At 36.0% G+C, this 20,723-nt stretch overlaps 1 protein-coding gene across 3 annotated transcripts in view; it reads right to left on the reverse strand.

Moving 5' to 3' along the window:
* Positions 1-20,723, reverse strand: part of ADAMTS19 (ADAM metallopeptidase with thrombospondin type 1 motif 19) — a 134,354-nt gene that overhangs the window by 26,638 nt on the left and 86,993 nt on the right. For all 3 annotated transcript variants that reach the window (XM_063422822.1, XM_063422823.1, XM_063422821.1), the window contains 8 exons: positions 18,072-18,173; positions 15,226-15,356; positions 13,534-13,703; positions 10,380-10,507; positions 9,551-9,671; positions 7,510-7,590; positions 1,312-1,469; positions 451-604 (listed from right to left, as the gene is read on the reverse strand). In XM_063422822.1, coding sequence (XP_063278892.1) covers positions 451-604; positions 1,312-1,469; positions 7,510-7,590; positions 9,551-9,671; positions 10,380-10,507; positions 13,534-13,703; positions 15,226-15,356; positions 18,072-18,173 — 1,045 coding nt within the window. The remainder of the gene's footprint in view (positions 1-450; positions 605-1,311; positions 1,470-7,509; positions 7,591-9,550; positions 9,672-10,379; positions 10,508-13,533; positions 13,704-15,225; positions 15,357-18,071; positions 18,174-20,723) is intronic.

Raw genomic sequence — 20,723 nt, forward strand, 5'->3', positions numbered from 1 at the left:
TACAGATCATTTATCTTCAGTAGTTCCAAATACAAAGTGGAATGCAATTTCTATTCTTGTTCTAGCTCTTGCACTTGTATTTCTTCTTGGAAACTGTGTCCTGAATTTGCTTGTTAATCTAAATTTTGCTCATTTATTAACATCTTTTTGCTACTTTTTTATATTTAGTATGACTCTTTTCCTAAAGCTATCACGGTATTTTTAATGCAATCAGAAAGCATGACACTGACACACATCTACACTTTATGGAAATATCAAGCCACAATGAGGATATTAAATATACAACACTGACCATCAGAATTATAATTATATATACACGTACAGTGTTTATATAATAGGTGTATTCATACTGCATACACACATTTGCACTATGTATATAGATGCATATTGTATACATATATTCATTTTTGATATATGTGTGTGTGTTTGTGAATTTTTCTTTTATTTTACCTCCTCCACATACTGCATCACAGTCTTCCCAGGTAGAATGTGTCCACATGAAAAGGGGCTCAGGTACCTTAGAGCTCTGATTTTCAGGGAGAGGATCCAGTGGGATTGTGTATTCATAGTGTAAACCATAGCTCTGGTCGTGGAAGAGCAGCACCTGCAAGATACAAAGAAGGAAAACTTTCCTACATACACAGACATTACGGAAGACAAACTCTGAACTGCAAGTAGATCATCTTAAAAAGCATAACAGAATGACTTGATTCGCTACTGCCTTTCAGCCTTCCTAACAGATTTGCTAGAAGAAATTAATTAGAATACACAAATGAAGCCAATGGGAAAAAATATTTTGCTTTATTAAGAAAACTCCTTTAATTTAAAGGATTTGCATTGTGAAGTACTTCAAATCATGTCTCTCTCTTCCTTTATGGTGGGTATTAACTTTTCCTCTCCTACACTGAAATACATCAAAACTTGACATTTTCATGGAGAACTTGGTGATGGCAATTCTGAAATGGTGATGCTGTGCTATAGTCAGCCAGGATTAAAACCACCTGAAATAATTTCAATCTCTCTCCTTACCTGGAACATCAGCTTTTTATGACATTTGTAGGAATGCTGAGACCTTCAATCCTACCCCAACAATATAAAGATTGCTCTTGGATTTAAATGCATTTTTTTACAAGCAGACTCCGCTCACCCCCCAACCTGCACCACCTGGCCCCTTACCACTTCTGTAGATATATATGTAAACACAAAAGCAGGCATATCTTGCATAGATCTCATTCTCTTGAGGAGTCTGGAAAAATATTACTTACTATGCTATATCATAGGAATCAAGTAAAAAAACCTGAATTGTCATACCAGTAAATGTAAAGGTGATGTTGTAGGACCTTTGGCTGATATTTTCTCCCAGAGACCTCTCCGAACATAATGGACTGTCGTCCCAGCAATATTGAATGTTCCAGAATGCTCAATCTTCCAATCACTATTGATTGACTGTTTTCCAGCATCTCTAAGAGCTGCAAAATACAGGAGAAAATCCCAGTATATAAGGTGCCTGTTCAGTAGTGATTTTCTTCTCTCTCTTCCTGTTCCGCTAATTTAAAAAGTAGGCGAAATTCATCTAACCCTGACTGCAGAGGTGTTTATGGGTCCTACTGTACATGAACTTCAAAAACGCCTTCTGGAGGGAATGCCTGGCAAAATCATATGTATTTAACATTACTTGAAGTTAATATCAGAGCTTTAATGCCTGAGAAGACTGACAGGCTCTAGGATAATTCATAATTTGAACACTGAATTACTTTAAGGCAAAGGGAACTATTTTCTGTTCCCAGAGTGGCCATTTCTATAATCCATAAAAGCATGGGAAACACAATTTTCATGAGAGATTCTCAAGGTTTGTGGAACTAGGCTAAAACTTAAAAAAAAAAAATCTACTTCAGAATTCTTTCCTCTCTAATAAATACACTTGCCTCTTCTGAATCTTAGAATGTGATAGGACTTTATACACTTTCACCACGTACTTGTGTGCTTCTAACAAATAGGACAAGCTTGTTCTTTTTGCCTGAACCATTTCTCATGCTGACCTAATTTACATTTAAAAATATGATCAAGCCAGCTAAAATATAGTTGATACACTGTGAACAAAGTATTTTACATTAGTTTTTTACAGTAAATGGAATAGATTCTTCTGTGAATGGTTTGTAATTTCATTTTATTTTATTTTGTTCCAATCAGTTCTGAATAATCATGTGAAGTAGACTTGAAGACACCTTCTGTACAAGAAGTTTTACACATTTGACTTCACTGAAATTGCATGTTTGGCATCAGATTGTTGTAAGAGAACCTCCACATGTTCCAAAATTTCCCTTTTTAAAGTTGTAAGTTAATGTGAGTCACTCCTGTAATCATGTCCTCTCCTATTCATATTTATACTGTTATGTTTTGTTTCTATGGGAAACAACGGCAGCAGGCCTATGGACTGGCAGGAATCCAATTGAATAAGACACCACTGATGTGTATCACTGCAGCACCGTGTAATAGATGTTAAGACCATAAAATCCATTAAAACTGTACAACAGTTTTTTATTAAAAAGAACCAGTGATTATACAAGACTTAAAAATTGGTATTTTAAGTCTAAGCATTCAATTGTTTTTAATTGTTTGTAATTAAGTTCGATTTAGTGTTCCAACTGTTGTAGCTGATCTTCTTCTCAGTGGAGAAATTAAAAAAATGTACTCGAACATGCCAAGGTCCAGCCGGGTCATGCTGCTCAGATGGAGCAGCATCCTCTCCCCAGAGAGCAGCAGAAATCTTTCTGGTCTTTAAAATGAACGCATGTGCCATAGCATGCAGACATGTGCAGGAAACTGGAATACCAGCTCAGAATACAGAAATATGCCAAGTCTTGCATTTTCTGCTTTCAGATTCCTCATATGAGTCACTGGTCTTAGACAAAGTCAGAAAGCGTGTCCTCGAGCTTTAAATTTAGATTTGGATTCAGGCAGTGCAGCTTCTGTTCCTGACTCTGTCACACCCCATTTTGTAAGCAAGTTCACCGAGTTTTATTCCATACTGCACACATATTCCTATTCTTAACTTTTGACAGAGGAGGTTGTTCTGTACAAAGTAACCCAATATAGGAAGAACATTCATAACACAAAATATCCTCTCTCAGGTAGTTCAAGCAATACACCTACAACTGAAAAGACAACCAAAGAAGATTTGCACTGGGAAAGCCCCAGTTACCCCAACTGTAACCACAACCACAGTTTCAGTGCTAAACCAAGGGGACGAATTAAAACTGTATCTCTGTACAGCATAAAACAGCCATCATAACAATGGCATAAAAGTGATGATGTATTTTTTAATTATATATAATTATAATGCAGTGTGAGAGGCTACACAGTTAGAAAGATATAAAAAATCACAATTCAGCTATTGCATCTCCACCATTCCCTGCCCTGAGGTTGAGGGACTTGAAAGATGTGGAAAAAGTGTAGGCCGCTGATGCTGAAGCAAAATCTGTGAAGCACTGCAGCCCTCTCCATGCCTACCTATAATTATTAGTTTTTCTTGTCTTTTCCTAAGAGTGTCTGTTGTGGGTGTGCATATTTCATTTACTATTCCATTTCTGACTGAAAACCTGTAGAAACCCTTATTCATCTCCCCATTCCTTGCCAAAATGAGCACTACCTGTGCCCTAGTTTTTCTGAACATATCCCCACATAAATGAGCAGCATCCCTATATACTTCCCAGGATCCATGTCCCTGGTTCCTCTGCCTGTTCATTCCCTTCTTACGCCTTAGTTTGACCAGGAGGTCATTACTCACCCATGCTATTCTCCTGCCTTCCTTGCCTGATTTCTTATATGTTGGAATAATCCTTTCACAACCTAGGAATAATTATTATCCTTAACTGTTATTAAAAAACTATTATCCTAAATTTAAAGAGCTGCCAGCTCTATTTTGCTCCTGTATACCCAAGGGCAATTTCCCAGTAGGTACCATCTATCAACTCCTTAGACAATTGCAAGTTCACTGTCACGAAGTCCTGGCTTTAGTTTTCACCTGGCCCATATCCCTAAAAATCATGAGTTCCAGCAGGGCATGATCATTGCAGTCTAGGCTGCCACCAAACTCTGTAAATAGTTCATCTGTGCTAGGAAGCAACCAAGAAGGCCCAGGAGCACTATTACTCTGGTCTATAATTGCGATTAAGAAATTATCCTCAATATACTCCAAGAGTCTCCTGGCCTGTTTACAGCTTGGTGTGCTGTTTTTCCAGCAGATATCAGGTTACTGAAATTCCCGAGCTGGATCAGAGACTGCAAGCATGATGACTCCTGTAGCTGAAGTAAGAGCACGTCATCAACAGATTCCACTTGATTAGGCAGCATGTTTGTAACCCCCAACAAAGAGGTTTCCTTTGTTGGCCTGGCCCATAATTTTTACTCATAGGCTCTCAAACATTTCCTATGGTCCTCTGTATATGAAAGGAAAATATGTTTAGTCTCTTTGCACTAGGGGCCAGGGGGGAGATGGGACCAGGTTCTCAACTGGCTTCCCTTGAAATCTGAAATTACACTCTCTGCAAAGATTGCACAGATTTAGTTCTACGTATTTTTAAACCATTGACACTGTCAGAAATGAGGGATTCAAACCCATATACTTTCCCACATGCTCCTGTCTCAAAATGTGAGACAACATGATGTTTCTTTAACTAGGAGGCATTTCATTAAAGAAATCACATGGAACACAACACACCTATAGCCTGAATGCCTGAATGTAAGAGCATTAGCAATTACAATGTCATATTGTGTTACACTGCAGATCTGAAGGGTCTATATGCCTGAGGTAGCCTGATCACATATCTGAGAATAATGACAGCTAATCCACTTCTTCAGTTCATCTGAAAATGAACAGTTTCTCTCATTTCTGATTGGCACAAAAGAATTTCAGGGTTAGGACTGTAAGTAATTTCTACAGTTATATTCCACTCACCCATCACATATTTCATTATAAAGCCTGGACCTGTCATGATGTTATTCAAGTGTCTCATGAATGAGCTCTCTAATTTTAATGCCTAGAGCTTCTAAGACAGAAATATGTTCGTTTTCATTTTTGTATTCTATATTAAAATGTTTATTTGAAAACTTGTAACACTTGCCAAATATAAATGAAAATTCAACAACAGAAAAGGTATTATCATATACCATAGGAATTTAGATAATGCTTGAAACTTTTTATAGCTGTTCTTATAATATTTTTTTAAATCTCTAATAGTGAACCAAGTCTCAAAAATGGTTATAAACAGTGTTAACACTACTAGTTCAGTCTTTAAAAACAAGTAACAAAGTTATATCTAAAACCAGTAATTTTTAGTTCCAAAATTACTAAGTTTATGCTTTAGGAAATATTCTTTACTTTAATAAATACTACCCATTCACTATACTGCTACATATAATTCCCACTCTTGAATACTGTACTCATAAAAGAAGGATCACAAACTCTTGTGCTATTTCCAATGTAACTTCAGCAGGGAGGAATACCTAGTTTGGCTGTATCACTGCTCCTGCTTCTCCACAGGTGAGAAGAGACAGGACAGTTGTCAATGGGTCAATTGGTTCAGTAAACACAGTTGCCAGTTTTACCTTGTCTTTCCCTCTGTTTCCATGGTCTGTGTTGATATACTTCACACAAAAAAAACATCCGCTCCAAATACTTGCTTCAACAGCACAATTATCCAATGATGCTGCTAGTGTGGGCTGTAGTTCTACTAATTAACTTAGCAAAATCACTGCAGTTTCCAGATAATAATGATTCTGTTTCCTGACTATCAAGTAAATCCAGAGAAGTGCAATGTATTTTGACTCCTCCTGTGTTTGACCTGTGCTCTACAACAACAATCAAATCCTTCAGTTAAAACTGCCTTCTAAGCAACAGCTACTAGTGTATGTTGGAATACACTGTATTTACATTTTATCTCCAATTGTGCAGTTATTATTAGTGTAGTGAGCTATATAATCTCCAAACCTTATCCTAAAATATTTTTATGACAATTAGTACAAGAGAAATAGTGTTGGCCTACATTGACTAATTTCACGTACAGAGCCAAGTATGGTGCCATACAAAATTAGCATAAATAACTATAAGATAGAAAGAAAACCAATCAGAAACATGAAAGAATTTAATTTGTTTTACCTTTCACATTTTTAACCACCATACTGTGAAGAATCTCGTTTCTAAGATTAAAGACTAAAACTCTCACACCAAATTCTTCATTATGCTATGCCTATTCAAAAAACATTTCTTTGTAATTCAGATTTCAAAATAACCTGTAAATGGAAAAAGTTAAAATACCTTGGGCTAATACAATAAAAAAGGTGCAACAACAGAGATTTTAATTCAAGATATGACAACGGACCTGTTACTGGGTCTCCACCAAAAGGGACCAGTAAATGGGTAAAGGTGTACCCCAGTAAAGGAGTAAAGGGATAAAGGCTTCCAAAAAAAAAAAAAAAAAAAAGGTGTAGGGTTCAACAAAAGATACTGCACAGAAACACTTGCTGATCCTCATTCAGACATAAACCAGTACAATTAATGAAAACAAAAATAAAGTAACAAGCAACTAGGAGTTAACTGGCAACTTTCACAAATGAACATTGTGACTGACATTATTTCATGGGCATAAAAACCATTTCATTCTTTTTGCCTTTTGTGGGGTAAGAGTTTGCTACTCATGAAGAAGGAATAATTTTCCCCAAATGCAATGCCAGCTTTTTTTATTGTTGTTGTTGTTGTTGTGGGGGGTTTTTTTGCATTATTCAAATAATAGAAAATAATAGTATTTCTATTCTCCACTTATGTCAATAGAAAGACAAACTTCAGTTATTGTTGTAATACTCTTAAATTATGAACCACGTCTGTGGTTCATAATATCCCAGATCTCTAATCCTCCTGGGAAGGTGCAGATCTCAAGGCAAACCAGCTGTCAGCCACTGATGACCTAAACTGTCCTAATTGGAATTCACCATCTTCAACATTCTCTCAATTGAAAAACTGAGAATACTCAAACATTTCTTAAAATGTAAATATTACTTATGAACATAACTAAGAACAATGACCAAACCAGGGAATTTTTCGTATCATTCAGTCTAATTTTAGAACTCCTGTTTAACGTTGTTAGTGAATATGTTGCCCGGTGTTTGTCTTCTTGTGGTGTGAGCAGAAATTATTTTATGTTTGAGAATTAAATTATTTTCAGTAGTTTTAATATGCTTTCCATATGAAAAATTTTAATTTTGCAAGTATGCACATTTTTTTACATACTCTAAATACGGTGTTTGAAATATTCTCTAAAAAGGATTAGATGAAAGTCCAAAACAAGACCTACATTAAAAACAGTTCTGTAATTTGTTCAGTTCCTTAGACAAGTTCTTCACAGATCTATTTTTCTATTCAGAGCTTTGTTCAATGACAAAGGCATGTTTAGCTGGCACTTTTCAGTGTTGAGCAAAACAGGACATTAACACTAAAACATATATAATATTTACCTAAATAACTGTGAGCTGGTTTTTCTTCCACAACTTTGATTCTCCTTGCTCCTGCAGGTATCACCAATGCTTCCACATAACCTAAACATGAGACCAGATGTTCCAAGTTAAACAGAAAAGCATAAAAAAGTACATCTTGTATGTTTTCTCATTTCTTCTCCCCTATTTTGCTTTTTAAATGTAGCAAGTTAAGATTTATACAGCAATATTTTGAAGATTCTTGCAAAATTGAAGAAAAGCTATGGAACTGTAATATATAGACAATACTACATAATCAAAAGAATATGGCACAGCATAACAAGAACTAGTGAGGCTTGAAGATTGGGGCTGGAGCAGGTGAAGTTGTTTCTGGCTAAGTAGTTTAGTGTCATCATGACCACCACATGACTATAAAAGAATTCCAGCCTCACTCAGCATGAACAGACAAACAGTCTGGTGCTAAAAGCTAAGAATCCTCCTGTTGCTTGGTTTTCAGTTTATGTATTTTTTGCTCCATCTCCTTCCTCTTGATTTAACATATTCAAACCCTGTTATGATAGGCTTTGGTTTTGAAATCTGCTGATTAATTATTTGTTTCAAATTGAGATTGTCTCTTGATAGTGTGGGACTAAGACAGGATGTTGAACACTGCTTTAAGTAAAACACAGTTGAAAGGCAATGCAGGTGGAAACCACTGTGCAGGCAGGAATGTCATCTACAAATAAACATATATTTTAGACTATCCAGGTAAATGTCACAAAGGGAAAAAATATACCCATTTTTTATGTGTAGCTATGCAATATTCTACAACAAAATACTTCGCATTTACAACACTTTTCAGTAATTCTGAAACTTAGAAATTAAAGTGGCATCTTTCATTTCCATAAGAGTTAATAATGCTTTCGAAATATTGTTTACAGTTTCTTGAGAAGGAAAATAACTTACAGAGGTTTTAAGATGGCAATGCCAGAATATTGAGGATTGACACAGCACCCCAAAAAAACTTGAAAGTGTGTGGATATTCACATTAGCCATAGAAGAGAGCTGACATAATGTGATTTTATTAGCAAGGACTGCCCTTGCTGTTTTTATATCTTGTAGTGCTCCAGACTCATCTGGAATTTGGGATCCTTGCTTTGTCTTACATTCTGCTTGACAGGGCCAGACATAAATATTTGAAGACTATGCCTAACTTTCCCCTCTTGCCTAAAGTATTATACTTCAGTCTAAAATCCACTTAAGTCCTTTATTTTTCAAAGATATACTGTCTGTTCCTAACTACAGTATTGTTAATGTGATTTACTTACCACCTCTACATTCTGCACATTTTCTACTCAAGAAAGTGAGAGTGTAACGGCAAACAAATGCTGATAGTTGGTCAAATGTTGTTTCAAAGAGAAGACTTGTATACATGGTGCAAGATGCACTTTGTCAGGATTTCAGTTCTCTACTCTGTCAACATTATTGCTGGAGCCAGTAAGTTATTCCCATTCACAGGACAGATCACAGCAGCATTTGCATAGCTCATGTTCATTTGGCATTATAAAATCTATTGGATTGTTATGATATGTTATCATTAGTATAAAATTATGAGTAACGAAGAAGTGTTAGACTTCTTCATGCATTTGGCTTTATGATTCTTAACTGCCTAGCTTAGTTTAGAAACATTACTCCGGATAAAAAAGTCTTAATTTGTATATTAATTTTGAAGAACACTAAATGAATCTAAACACTAAAAGAATTTACAACACTCTATTTGCTAAAAATATAAAGCTAATTTCTCATATCCCTTAAAAATCAGTCTCTGCTATACAACAGAGCGTATCTTAATGTAAGGTATTTCCTTCATTTTGCAATTGAAATAATGTGCAATAATTTTGCAATGAATTTTAAAATACTTCTACATTCTTATCCTCAATGTCTTATCATCTTTAAAAAGCTAAATCTAAGGTTCTTTTGAGGTCTGCAAAATTTTAAGAAATATAGCTTTTTAAATTTCTCAATGGTCCAAGTAATCAAAAAGCCACTGGTTTACTTAGTACTTGAAACAAACAGACATTACCTGCTCCTCTGGTATGGTTAAAATCACCTTTAATAACTTTGCATGACTTTCCATTACCATTGCATATACCACAATGATCTTCACGAGCTAGAGATCCTAATATACCATCACAGCCAAATTTCTGTGGGAGAAGAAAATAAAAAGCTATTGAGACACAGGCCACATTTGTCACGAGGTTGCTTTCAGTATTAAGTTCCTCACCCTTCTGCAAGATGCCTGGCCAGCTTGACCCAGCCCTGCTGAGAAGGAGGGTGGCACTAGCTCACGGCAGAGATCCATCCCATCCCTGTGACTTTATGTCGATTGCTGCATTCACTCTTCCTGTGTGGTTGGCTAACTCTACCAGCTGCTCTCCAAGGGAAACACAACTGCATTCCCATCTCCTGGTGGGACCTGTGCCACACCAGACTGTGTAATTCACACCCCACAGGCCTTCCCACTAAGGGAATGCAATGTGCCTCTCCTCCTTTCTACTCAAAATATGGATGGCTGTTATGCCCACAGTGGTAAAGTGGCGTTAATGTCAGCCTAAGGACTTATTCTGAATAGGGCATAAACAAGTCTAGAATATGTAAACAACAATTATATCCATGTTTTGCTAAAAAGCATTCAGTTTAAAACAGATTAGGTTTACTCGACCATCTCCACGTTACCTTAAGACACATGTCTATGAATTAATATTGGGGTAACTTGGCAACAGCAATAAAGTTAATATATGCTGGCCTGATATTAAATAAAAACCTTTTAAAGTCTTATCATATATGTTAAGGCTTATGTGTGTTTGGTGTGTGCCTGAATATCCACGTTCAAAACAATGAACTCATCATACCTGGCACCTCCCATCCGCACAGACATCTAGCCCATGCTGGCCACAGGAAGTCCCGTCCATCACCTTTTCTGTCAGAAGAACAGGCTGATCCTTCCCAGCCGGTGAACAGAATAAAGCACATGGCTTTTCTTTAGCAGCAGTGGATGGAAAAACGCACGTTATTGGAAAAAGCGGAGCATTGGAAATACAGAATTATCATCAACTCTATTGTTAAAACTGATACTTGCTTATGTGTGGCATGCATCTACATTAGTAGATGCATCTACATCTACATAAGAAGTTATCTTACATCCAGAGAGAACAAAAATTATTTTGATTCATTTCTTAGCTGTTAGAAAAACTTGAGGGTTTTTTTTTCCCACAGTATGCTGTTGTATAATCTTGGCCTCCACAGTACTCAAGTCATGCTCATTGTTGCAATTAAGAGTACACACATTACAGCTGTTGGAATATTTTGGTTGTAATCTATACTTTCATTCTCCTATATTGTTGGCTGATCATAAATATTGGTTAAAAAAGAAACTTAACACTTTCCAGACTTCCTAACTGTACAAGTAAAGGAGAAAAAAATGAAGTAACTGACACACCCTGGGAGGAAAAATATATGAATTTACAGAGCTCACATTAAAACAAACAAACAAAACCCCCCACAGAATCGCTGGATACGTGATTCCTAACATTTTTATGAAGCTCAAGCAATTTTCTACTATATTTCAAAGACATTCTGTAAATAATTTCTAATTATGAAAGAGCATAAAAATGTAGTAATATCCTATGCATCCATGTGTTCCTAGTGGCCACATTTATAAAAAAGAAGTTTGTTTCAGCACTGTGAAAGTAGCAGTAGATAAAAGAAACTAAGTCTCTTCTCAGTGGACAACCGAGTACAAAATGACAGGATTTTTTCATATCTTTTTTCACAAATGTACTGACTCAGAACTTTTTCCTAAATCTGCTGCAGATTTTTAAAAGGATAACAGTCAATCTGGAACCTGAAACTGATTTTGCTTGGACACAGTCTATGCCACTCTGACTTCATACTGACTTCTAGATTCCTGGAGTGCATTTTTATTAGTAAATTAAACAGTTCCAGGAAACATTCAGGGGCACTGGAATTCTACTGTCTATATATACAGCTGAACTGTAAAACAGTCTATGCCACATTTTTTTGCATGTGCTAACTAGCACCAGCTCAGTCTAGACTGGAAATTGCCATCTGCAAAGGACTGTTTTCAAAAAAGTAGTTTTAGCATGCAAAGGAGTATAAAAGTACAGACAGAGGAGTTTTGTGCCAGCTGACTTACACAACAAAGAGTGGTCTGGGCACATTTAAATTACTAAAATTGACATAGCCTCAGGGTATCACTAGAGGACCGGTAAAAACAGATGTGATCTCTTCTGCCAACATGTGAAGCTAGTCAGACACAAGCCATCTCCAGCTAAAAAGCTGCCTGAGTTTGTGCCCTCTGCATTCCAGTTATACTCCTTAAATAGTAACCTCAAAGTTCCCTGGGGGGAACTGGGGGCTTTAAGCATTTTTTAAAGAAATACATGATTGATGACCTAAGCATTATTTAACAGACACTGAACTCCAAGACACAGCAACTAAACAACACTGGACAACTTCAAGAGACTACAGGAGATCTCATACAGCAACTATTTTGGACATGATGCACAATTAGTGAGAGAGAGAGCAAGGAATTAAGGATTTGAAAATAGTGTATACTGGGATACTGGCACTGTCTGGCTGGTCCACTTCTGTTTCTCCTGAGGGACAACTCAAGATGAAAGGATCACTCAGAACAAAGTTTGATGAAAGCAACCATCTGTACTCATTAACGTGGCACAGGAGAGTGTCAGGATTTTTTCATCTGAATGAAATCATATTATTCAAAGCCAGACTTAAATATTTAGATCCTTTAGGATATAAATCATGTGTTCCTATGCTAAAATGAAATTTAGTAAAACAAACCAAAACTAATTTACTTGATAAGCACCTATGTAATAGCTGGAGAGAGATCTTTTTACAATGAAATGAGCTAATGTACAAACCTAATGATAACAGAATCACAAGTTTTCCCTTTGGCACCTTGAGAAAAGGCTTAGAAGCAAAGAAAACCACCTTCCTGATTTAGGCATATATTGTAAGATGTGGATAGCAAAACAGTTTCTGTGCTTTCTAATGTTTTCTGATAAATTATTTCAAGAGTAAAAATAATTTACAGTAATGAACTCCTTAAAATTTAGGAGTTACACACTTACAGTAGACCTGTGTCATTCTAGGGTTTTCTTTATTGCAGCTTGCTATGATTTTATGAAGTTCTCAAGTCAACTGTTTTTGTAACTGATGTGTTTTTGTTGTGCTTTTTCCTTTGTTGTTTTTCTTTAATTTAAATAAATTAAAACACAAATATATATAGAAAATTCAGTGGAGTGAAAATTTCTGATCACTTTTCTAGCAAGAAAGAATTTGTTTACTAGACACCGATGTTTTACACCAACATTACTGTTGCAGATAATGTACGTTGGATTTTACTATGCTCCCACTTGAGCATTTTCCTAATGATATGGTATTTAAGCAAGTCTGTTACATGGAAGAAAGCATGCATACAGTATGCCAGGACTTTGTGTGCAATAGGTGTTGGGATTTACAGAAATCTTACTGAAGTTTACAGTATACATTATCTACACATTGCTGCCAAATCAAACACTGATATGTGAAATACAATGTTAAGCTAGAAGTTCTCTCCTTCCTCTAAAACAAAGGCTCACAACATCTGCATTGTCTTTTTGGCTTTATAGGGAAAAAAGCAACTGATATATGCATGTTTAATGATGGAGCATTATCCTAGAATGCTGTATTTCTTACTACAATTCTGATTAGAAAGGAAAAAGCTGACTGGATTTTCATTCAAATGTAGCTATTACCTATTAAGAAGGACAAATTTAATAGGAATAAAAGAAAATATTCTAGAGCATATGAAAGTACCACTAGATCTTGTCTATGAAATTAAAATAACTTACCAAAAATACTGGGCTTGAGGTTTGTTTGTGTGCTTTAGTTTTACTGTATCTTTCTTGATTAACAACAATATCAACAAGCTATAAGCCTCATAAGAAGATTATAAGAACAAGGGAGATGGCTTATACTTACCATCATCAATGACAGCTTGCCACTGGTGCACATGCTTCTGGTATGAAGATCTGACACTGAAAGCTTGACACTGCCAGTCCCTGAAGGCAGGCACGCCAGCAGGACAAGAAGGATTTTCACATACCCTATACTGCGTTGTGGGCCCATGACACTCTCCTTCAAGGCCTGAACTAGAAAAGATGGCATAAATGCAACCTTTTACTGTTGGCAATATTCTGTCAAACTTACAGTACAGTGTACTTATGCCAGACTCAAATTAAAAATAGCAGAGTATTCTGTTGACACTTAGCATTTGGAAATCACCATGAGAAACTGAAGTCACAGAACAAAACATGTTTGCCTTCTCTTTGTACGGGTTACATCACGTATAAGAAATGATGGGTGCTAAGCCGTAATTTCCACTTAGCCCTCAGAAAGCACTAGGATTAGTAGGAGTTCAGTCAGGAGAACCTCAGGTGCAGTTTTGATATAGTTGAGATGATTTTTCTCTATCTGGGCTGAGCCAAAGGGGCTACTGAAAGCAAGCAACACCTGCAGATTGCTACTTCTCCTTTTTCTGTAAGTGTGGTGTTACAGGGTTCAGACAAATGCTTTGTTTCTTTCTGGTCACTGCAGTCATGCCTGCAGGTCCTAATGAACAAATGCAAAAGAAGAGAGAACTGCAGAAACTGGAGCTAATTATTTGGAACCTTGCCTGGAAAAATGAATTAATGAGCATGAAATTAAGACATCCATAAATTCTAGAAATAGCTTTAAGGTATACAGCTGAAAGTTGTGTTTATACGGCATGAACTATGAAAGAATTCTGCATATCAAAATTTCTGTTAAACCTCCATGCTTTTGTATTGCCATGTCCAACTTTTCCTCAAAAGTCTTTATGCAAATTTATCTTTTTAAAAACCCTGGTCTATCTTACCCCAAAATCGCCTATATAGTCTTCCATAATTCCTAATTTCAGCCTCTGTATTATTATTTTTTTGAAACCATTGACTCAATTCCTACCCACTCTGGTTTAGTTTTCCCTATACTTGCCTCACTTTCTCTACTCTGTTCCCACTCCTATGCTTACATTTTCTTTTCCTTTTCACTTGGTTTATAAATGACCCACAAAAATCCAGCTGGTACTGAGTAATTAAAAGGAAAACACCTTTTAGCTGGTCACTGAGACATAATGAAACAAATTTCATTCACACCAAAAGTAAAAATCTCTTCATTCCCAAAGGCAGAAAGTTTTCATTTTCACAAGATAGAGAATCTAAATGCTGTTCCCAGACAGTCTATCTAAATGTCTCAGAAACTGGTAGAAAGATCTCTGTAAAACTTTCCGTTTTTTGGTTCTCCAGATGAGACAGAAGTCAATGTTCTCTAGTTAAAAAATTTAAAGACTATAATTACACACTGACAATCTGAAAGTCAGAAATTGTGAATTTAAGTTTCCTCTTCAGTTGAAGCTTAAGAAGGAAGTTTTATTCTTCTGTTAATATTATCTAGGGCCTTGATAGAAGCAGAAAAGATGAAAAATAGTGTTGCCATGCAATAAAATACCTGAAACACCTATTCTTCTAAATGTTTTTCAGTATTCATAAAATATTAATTGGTTAGGTAAAGGCCAACTGTATCTTCACAGGTTCCTGCACTCCTGTAAATTTTGTTCAAGAATTCTGATGAAGAGCAAATGGAAGCCATTTTTACCCAGGGCATTTGCGCTGTCGACTGCTGATTCCAGTGTTGCAAGTACGGCTGCAAGTGCTCCAGGCGCTCCACTCCCCCTCCACGTGCTCCGCGAAAGAGGTACGGTTGATGCACTCTCCAGCCTTACACCACTAGGTGAAAATTCAGCTCTTAGGCAAATAAATCAAGGCACATGCAAAACAATTCACTTCCCCACAGGCACACAGGAAGCGTAACGTTAACATTTGGTTCAATGCATAGTTTTCGTATCAGTCAGGTGTATTTTTGCCCAGCGCTCCCCAAAGCTTTTTTATCAGTCCTAATAAATGGAACAGCCAGAGACCTATCTGCTTTCAGTGGCCAAGGAACAAATTCAATTCTTGTCCATAACCTCAAAAGTAAGTTCATTGCCAACGAAAGATACTTCCTAGAAATGGTATCCACACTGTTGTCTCCTTCCATTTTAGATTGGGCACTGCCTAAGAAAGCATTTTAGGGTCCAGCCCAAACCTACTGCAGGAATCACTGTCCCACTGAACTGTGCAGATGATCACAGCAGTGTCCAGGGCTATTCTCAGGACTTGCTTCAGCATGACAGCTCCCACCAGCAGGAACTTCACTGTTCCTTATTATCCAGAAACAATTTCAATAGAAAGACATATTACAAGTAATAGAGAAAATGAGATTTTATTCACCACTTGTATTCAAAGATAAAATGGAAGCTTCAAAAAGCTGGTGTTGAGAAAATCCAAAGAATTTCTGGCATTTATTAAAATAGTAATAATAAATTCAAGGACCTTGCATGCATATATCATTTCCCAGGAAAACTGCAACTTCTCACTCAAAAACTAAACAATCACTATTGCTATGCTCTGTAACCTATGTCCATATCTTGTACAAATCATCATAAACTCTGCAGAAATTAGTGCTTTATCAAATTATACCAACTTAATATCTATCCTATGTATTAGGAAGAAGAGGTTATTTTTCAGCCTTAACAGTTTCATGATTCAATGATTCAGCAACTACAAAGTAGACAATGGTCACTTAATGCCATTAACATCAGTAATTTAACTAATTTCTTTCTACATTTTAAACTGTTGGTGAACCACTGTTATCAATGCACAACAGACTACACAAACAAGCCTCATACTTAAAGCAAAACAAAAGGTGTCACTAAGTCAACAAAGATTTCTGTTTCTTTTAGAATATACCTCTGTAACTTTTAGTTTCTGTGCTAAATCCTTATCTGGTAACCTTTTCACCTACAGTTTGAAACTGGTCTTTACTGATCAATTGATCTTACTTTTCTCTCTTAAATCATCACATTACAATGAAGGCATAGTTATTCCACTTTTAAAAAGCCTTCATGTACGGTGGCTCCATCTTTATATTAGATTTACAACCAGAAACTATAAATTTTGAAATGTTCTTGGATATTTCAAACCAGAAATGCTCATATACATTTAAAGTTATTGCTTCAGATAAAATACGGATTTTTCTGTTGAGATAGCATCTGCCCTCTGCACAGTCTACGGAATGTTTATAAACCCTTGACTTAAACCCCAACCAAGTAGGAAAAGCTATGCAAATGACATTTCCATCATATCCTAAGAGGATCACAAGACAATAATACTTCATCTCCACAGCAGCAATAAAAAAACCCCAAAACCAGTGATTTGTGTAACCTAAATCTCATCTTGGACAGATAATAAAACAAACAAGAATAACTATTTCTTATCCCCTGTGACATTCTGGTGATGCCTGCTTAGTTTTTTACTAAGTATATGTAAATAAGTTATCTCTGTAGCCTGGCTCAGTGAGCTGTTTTAATTACAACAAGTAATTATGGGTAATCATCATAAGAAGTTCTCCTTTCTTATTCCATAGCATGGGTAGGCCCATGCAGTCTCAATGTGAAAAATGTGATGTCAAACAAAACATGTCCCTTACTTTCCAGATACTGACTTCAGACAGTATCAACTACAAACTTTATCAGAATTAAAATATTGAAGCAACTGTCATTATTTTAGAGATATGAACAGAAATACAATCCAGTTTTCCTTTAGCATGTAAAATTGTATTATCTGAACAATTTATATTAATTGATTAATTTGATTTTAGGAGAATGATGAGAGTCCTGGTGAATGTAATATGACTAAAAAAGTAAATCACTCCTGTGGGAAATGGCTGGCAGCACAATATCTTGAAAATCTCAAGACATATGTATACTCTTTTTCTGTTTTCTGTTTGAGGTTATTTGTATTCATTTGCAGATATGTACAAAGATTACAAATAATTTTAACTGGATAGCTCTTGAAGGACAACTTTTATAGGTCTGACTTGGGTGATCTTTTAATTTGTCTGTGATGGCATGCTATTAATGGGATTTGTCACTTGCATGCAGTGACACCATAAATATTTCTTGGTAAAACTTATCCTGAAAGATTTTAACAACAACCTGTACCAATTCCTTCAACAAGAGTATTTCTAAATCTTAAATCATAGACAAGAACTCTGTATCTTTGAAAGCCTAAGTTTGTATTTACAGTTGGAAGAGCAACAATTGCGTTCCATTCACAAGTATGATACAAAATGAGAAAGAATTTTAAATGAGACAGCGTAAATATTAAAACATCTGTCTCTTTGGCTAATCTTTTTTTAATTTGCTGGTTTTAGCTAAATGTTCTTTTCCTTATCTATATTATAAAATACATGATATATAATACATTCAACTGGACATAGTTTATTTTTATGGTAATTGAGATAAATAGGAACTTTAAAGAAGCGCAAAGACCTATTCAGTTTGTTTCCTTAAATGTTAGATGTTCAGTATAACTGATATTGCTTTTCCACCAGAGGCATACCTTTCCAGTGTCACAGTCTGTTCCATCCATTGGTGGATCCAGTTTAGTTTTGCATTCCTTCTCACTTTCCACCTTACACCACAACCCAGTGCAAATGACGTGCTGAAAACCAAACAAAGAATAAACACAAGATCTATCTTATGCAAAATTACTTTCTGCATGCAGTCCACTAGTGTTGTCTAACTTTAGTAGTTTGATGGTACTGAAATACGTTTAAAGACAAATTAAACATGCAAAAAACCCCAAATGGGCATAGTCTGCCTAGACCTTTACTAATCGTGCTTCTCCAGGACTTCCAGATTCCTCTTGTTTGTGCTGCCCTAATGACTGCTGCTGTCATGGTCTTCAATGATTCATAATTCCTCTAGAATTCATTTATTACTCTAGAGAAAAAAAATCCAAAATCCAACACACCTGATCCCCACAAAGAAGATACAAAGTCACCTGACAAATGAAATACTTTTGCTGGAAAGAAGAGAAGGGAGATGACAGGGGTGTAAGTCAGTAATGAATGTTAGAGATGGAAAGAAAAGCCGTCTGAAGTATCAGAACATGAAAGTTTTAACTTTACTCAAAAGAAAGCTGAGCCTTGCAGGATGCTGGCTCACATTTCCTGAATTTCCCTGGCAGCTTTCCGTATTTTTCTCTAAAAAGTCCTTCTTTCCCTATGGTTTTCAGTCAGGACTGCATTCTCCTTGCTGTCTCTTATCCCTTAACAATAAACCATGTGCAAGTGAAGAGAGGTCACGTGGGGCTGAACTGTGGCCTGAGTATTACTGCATATGCACCGTGATCCTCCACAATCTATATTGTCCAAAGAGAGGCAAGAAGGATCAGGAGAGGGGGAGGTGTTGCAAGCAGGATAAAAGATAAAGAACAGCTGGGTTTTTTAAACCAGGGCTGCCAGAAGACCTGCTTTTTCTGAGTGAAATGATTTGTTATATTGGTACACTCAGTAAGAGTCTCTGTGCTTTTTACACTATGCATGAAAAACGTGTCATAAATCTTAGGCTACCTTGAGAAAAGAGTAAAAGCAGAAAAAACATAATTCAATAAAAGATTGTGTCTGAACCAAGGACAGGGCAGTTCCATGGGGAGTCTTACATGTAAAATGTCTGTAATATCAGTTATCAAAAAAAAGAAAAAAAGTCAAAGATTGTAGAGGTCTGAAACATTGAACAGAAACAGGAGACAGGATGGCAGAAGTTAGACTCATTCCTGATTCATCCTTTAAATTTTTTTGCTGAAGCTGAGCTAACAACACGACAACTAGCTTATGCATGTCTCCACAAACAGCTACAGAAGTTCTATCATGTTACTGGGTAATTTTAGCAAGCATTTTTCAAGTAACAAACTCTAATTTCTGTTCTTGTTCATTGTTTTTTTAAACATTGTAGATGATGACAACAGTAGATGAGATAGAGCATCAGATGTTCATGAAAAAGTGCCTCCATACCAAGTAGGAAATGAGAGACATACTGTTGGAACTACTCCACAAAAATATATGTTAATCTAATGGTCCTGATTAATTTTTTTTCATACCTTTAAATCCTCATTTATGAGTGAATACAATGGTGGAAAAGCCATCCAGATTTATCCAAGTTTCAAAAATTACAGGTAAATTTTCTCTTGTGTCATCACATTTTTAAGTATATTATCCTTTTTTTTTTCCCTAAACACTTTGATTGTACACTTAATTTCATTTGTATATGATTGCAGAATGGCTTACAACAAACAGTTCTTTACAAATCTAGAAACAATTCTTCTAGATATAAAAAAGCATTAAGTCAGATTTACAGGATTTGGGGTATTTTGGGTACCTAAACACAGAGACGTACTTGAACCATATACACTAAATAAAGAAAATCAAATCAACACCTTTTGCTTGCTAATGTGCATTTAATACAACTGCATGTTTCTACAAATCCTTGTATACCACCTTCCTATGAACCATGATGTAACTTACCCAGATAGAAAATACTTTGGGCTTTAAGTGAACAGTATTCTAAACACACTCATTTCACCAAATGTTAAAATAAGCACTCAATATTAGCAGACTTTAATATTCCCCAAACCAAGAAAAAGGAGGTATGGAATTACTAAAATTGGTTGATTACTTGTAAGGGTTTTTTTTCCTGGGCTTTTCATTTCAGTCAAATCATGAACAGACTCTTTAGTTACTGTTAAGACTGTATTTCTGTTGCAGAGGTATGGGATATGGAGATTACTGTCAGCATCTAAGTTTTGACATTTAAGAATTTCTGTGTAAGGCCAGGGAAAGACCACAACACACAATATGGGCTCTTCATTAGCAACCTATAATGAAGCACATTCAGACTGATTTGAAAAAAACCAGAAATCTGGAGGCCAGTGTAAATTTTACAATTGCTCCAAAATCAGGGCACAGACTTCTACACTGGGATTTTATTCCTCTGAAAAGAAATTTTCTTCAGTCAAAATAAAGATAGCTAATGTTCACAAAGATTTACCATTATCTATGATAAGTATAGTTCAACAGCCATCACAGCTTTCTAGATGAGCTAAGGGAAGGAATAGACATTGGAGATTAAAAACTCATAATTGTGACATTAGACTACCCACAATCGGTAAAATATTTGTGTGTACACTGGAAAACAAAATATTGCCAAGCAC

This window comes from Prinia subflava, chromosome Z (genome assembly GCF_021018805.1).
Source record: "Prinia subflava isolate CZ2003 ecotype Zambia chromosome Z, Cam_Psub_1.2, whole genome shotgun sequence".
NCBI lineage: Eukaryota > Metazoa > Chordata > Aves > Passeriformes > Cisticolidae > Prinia > Prinia subflava.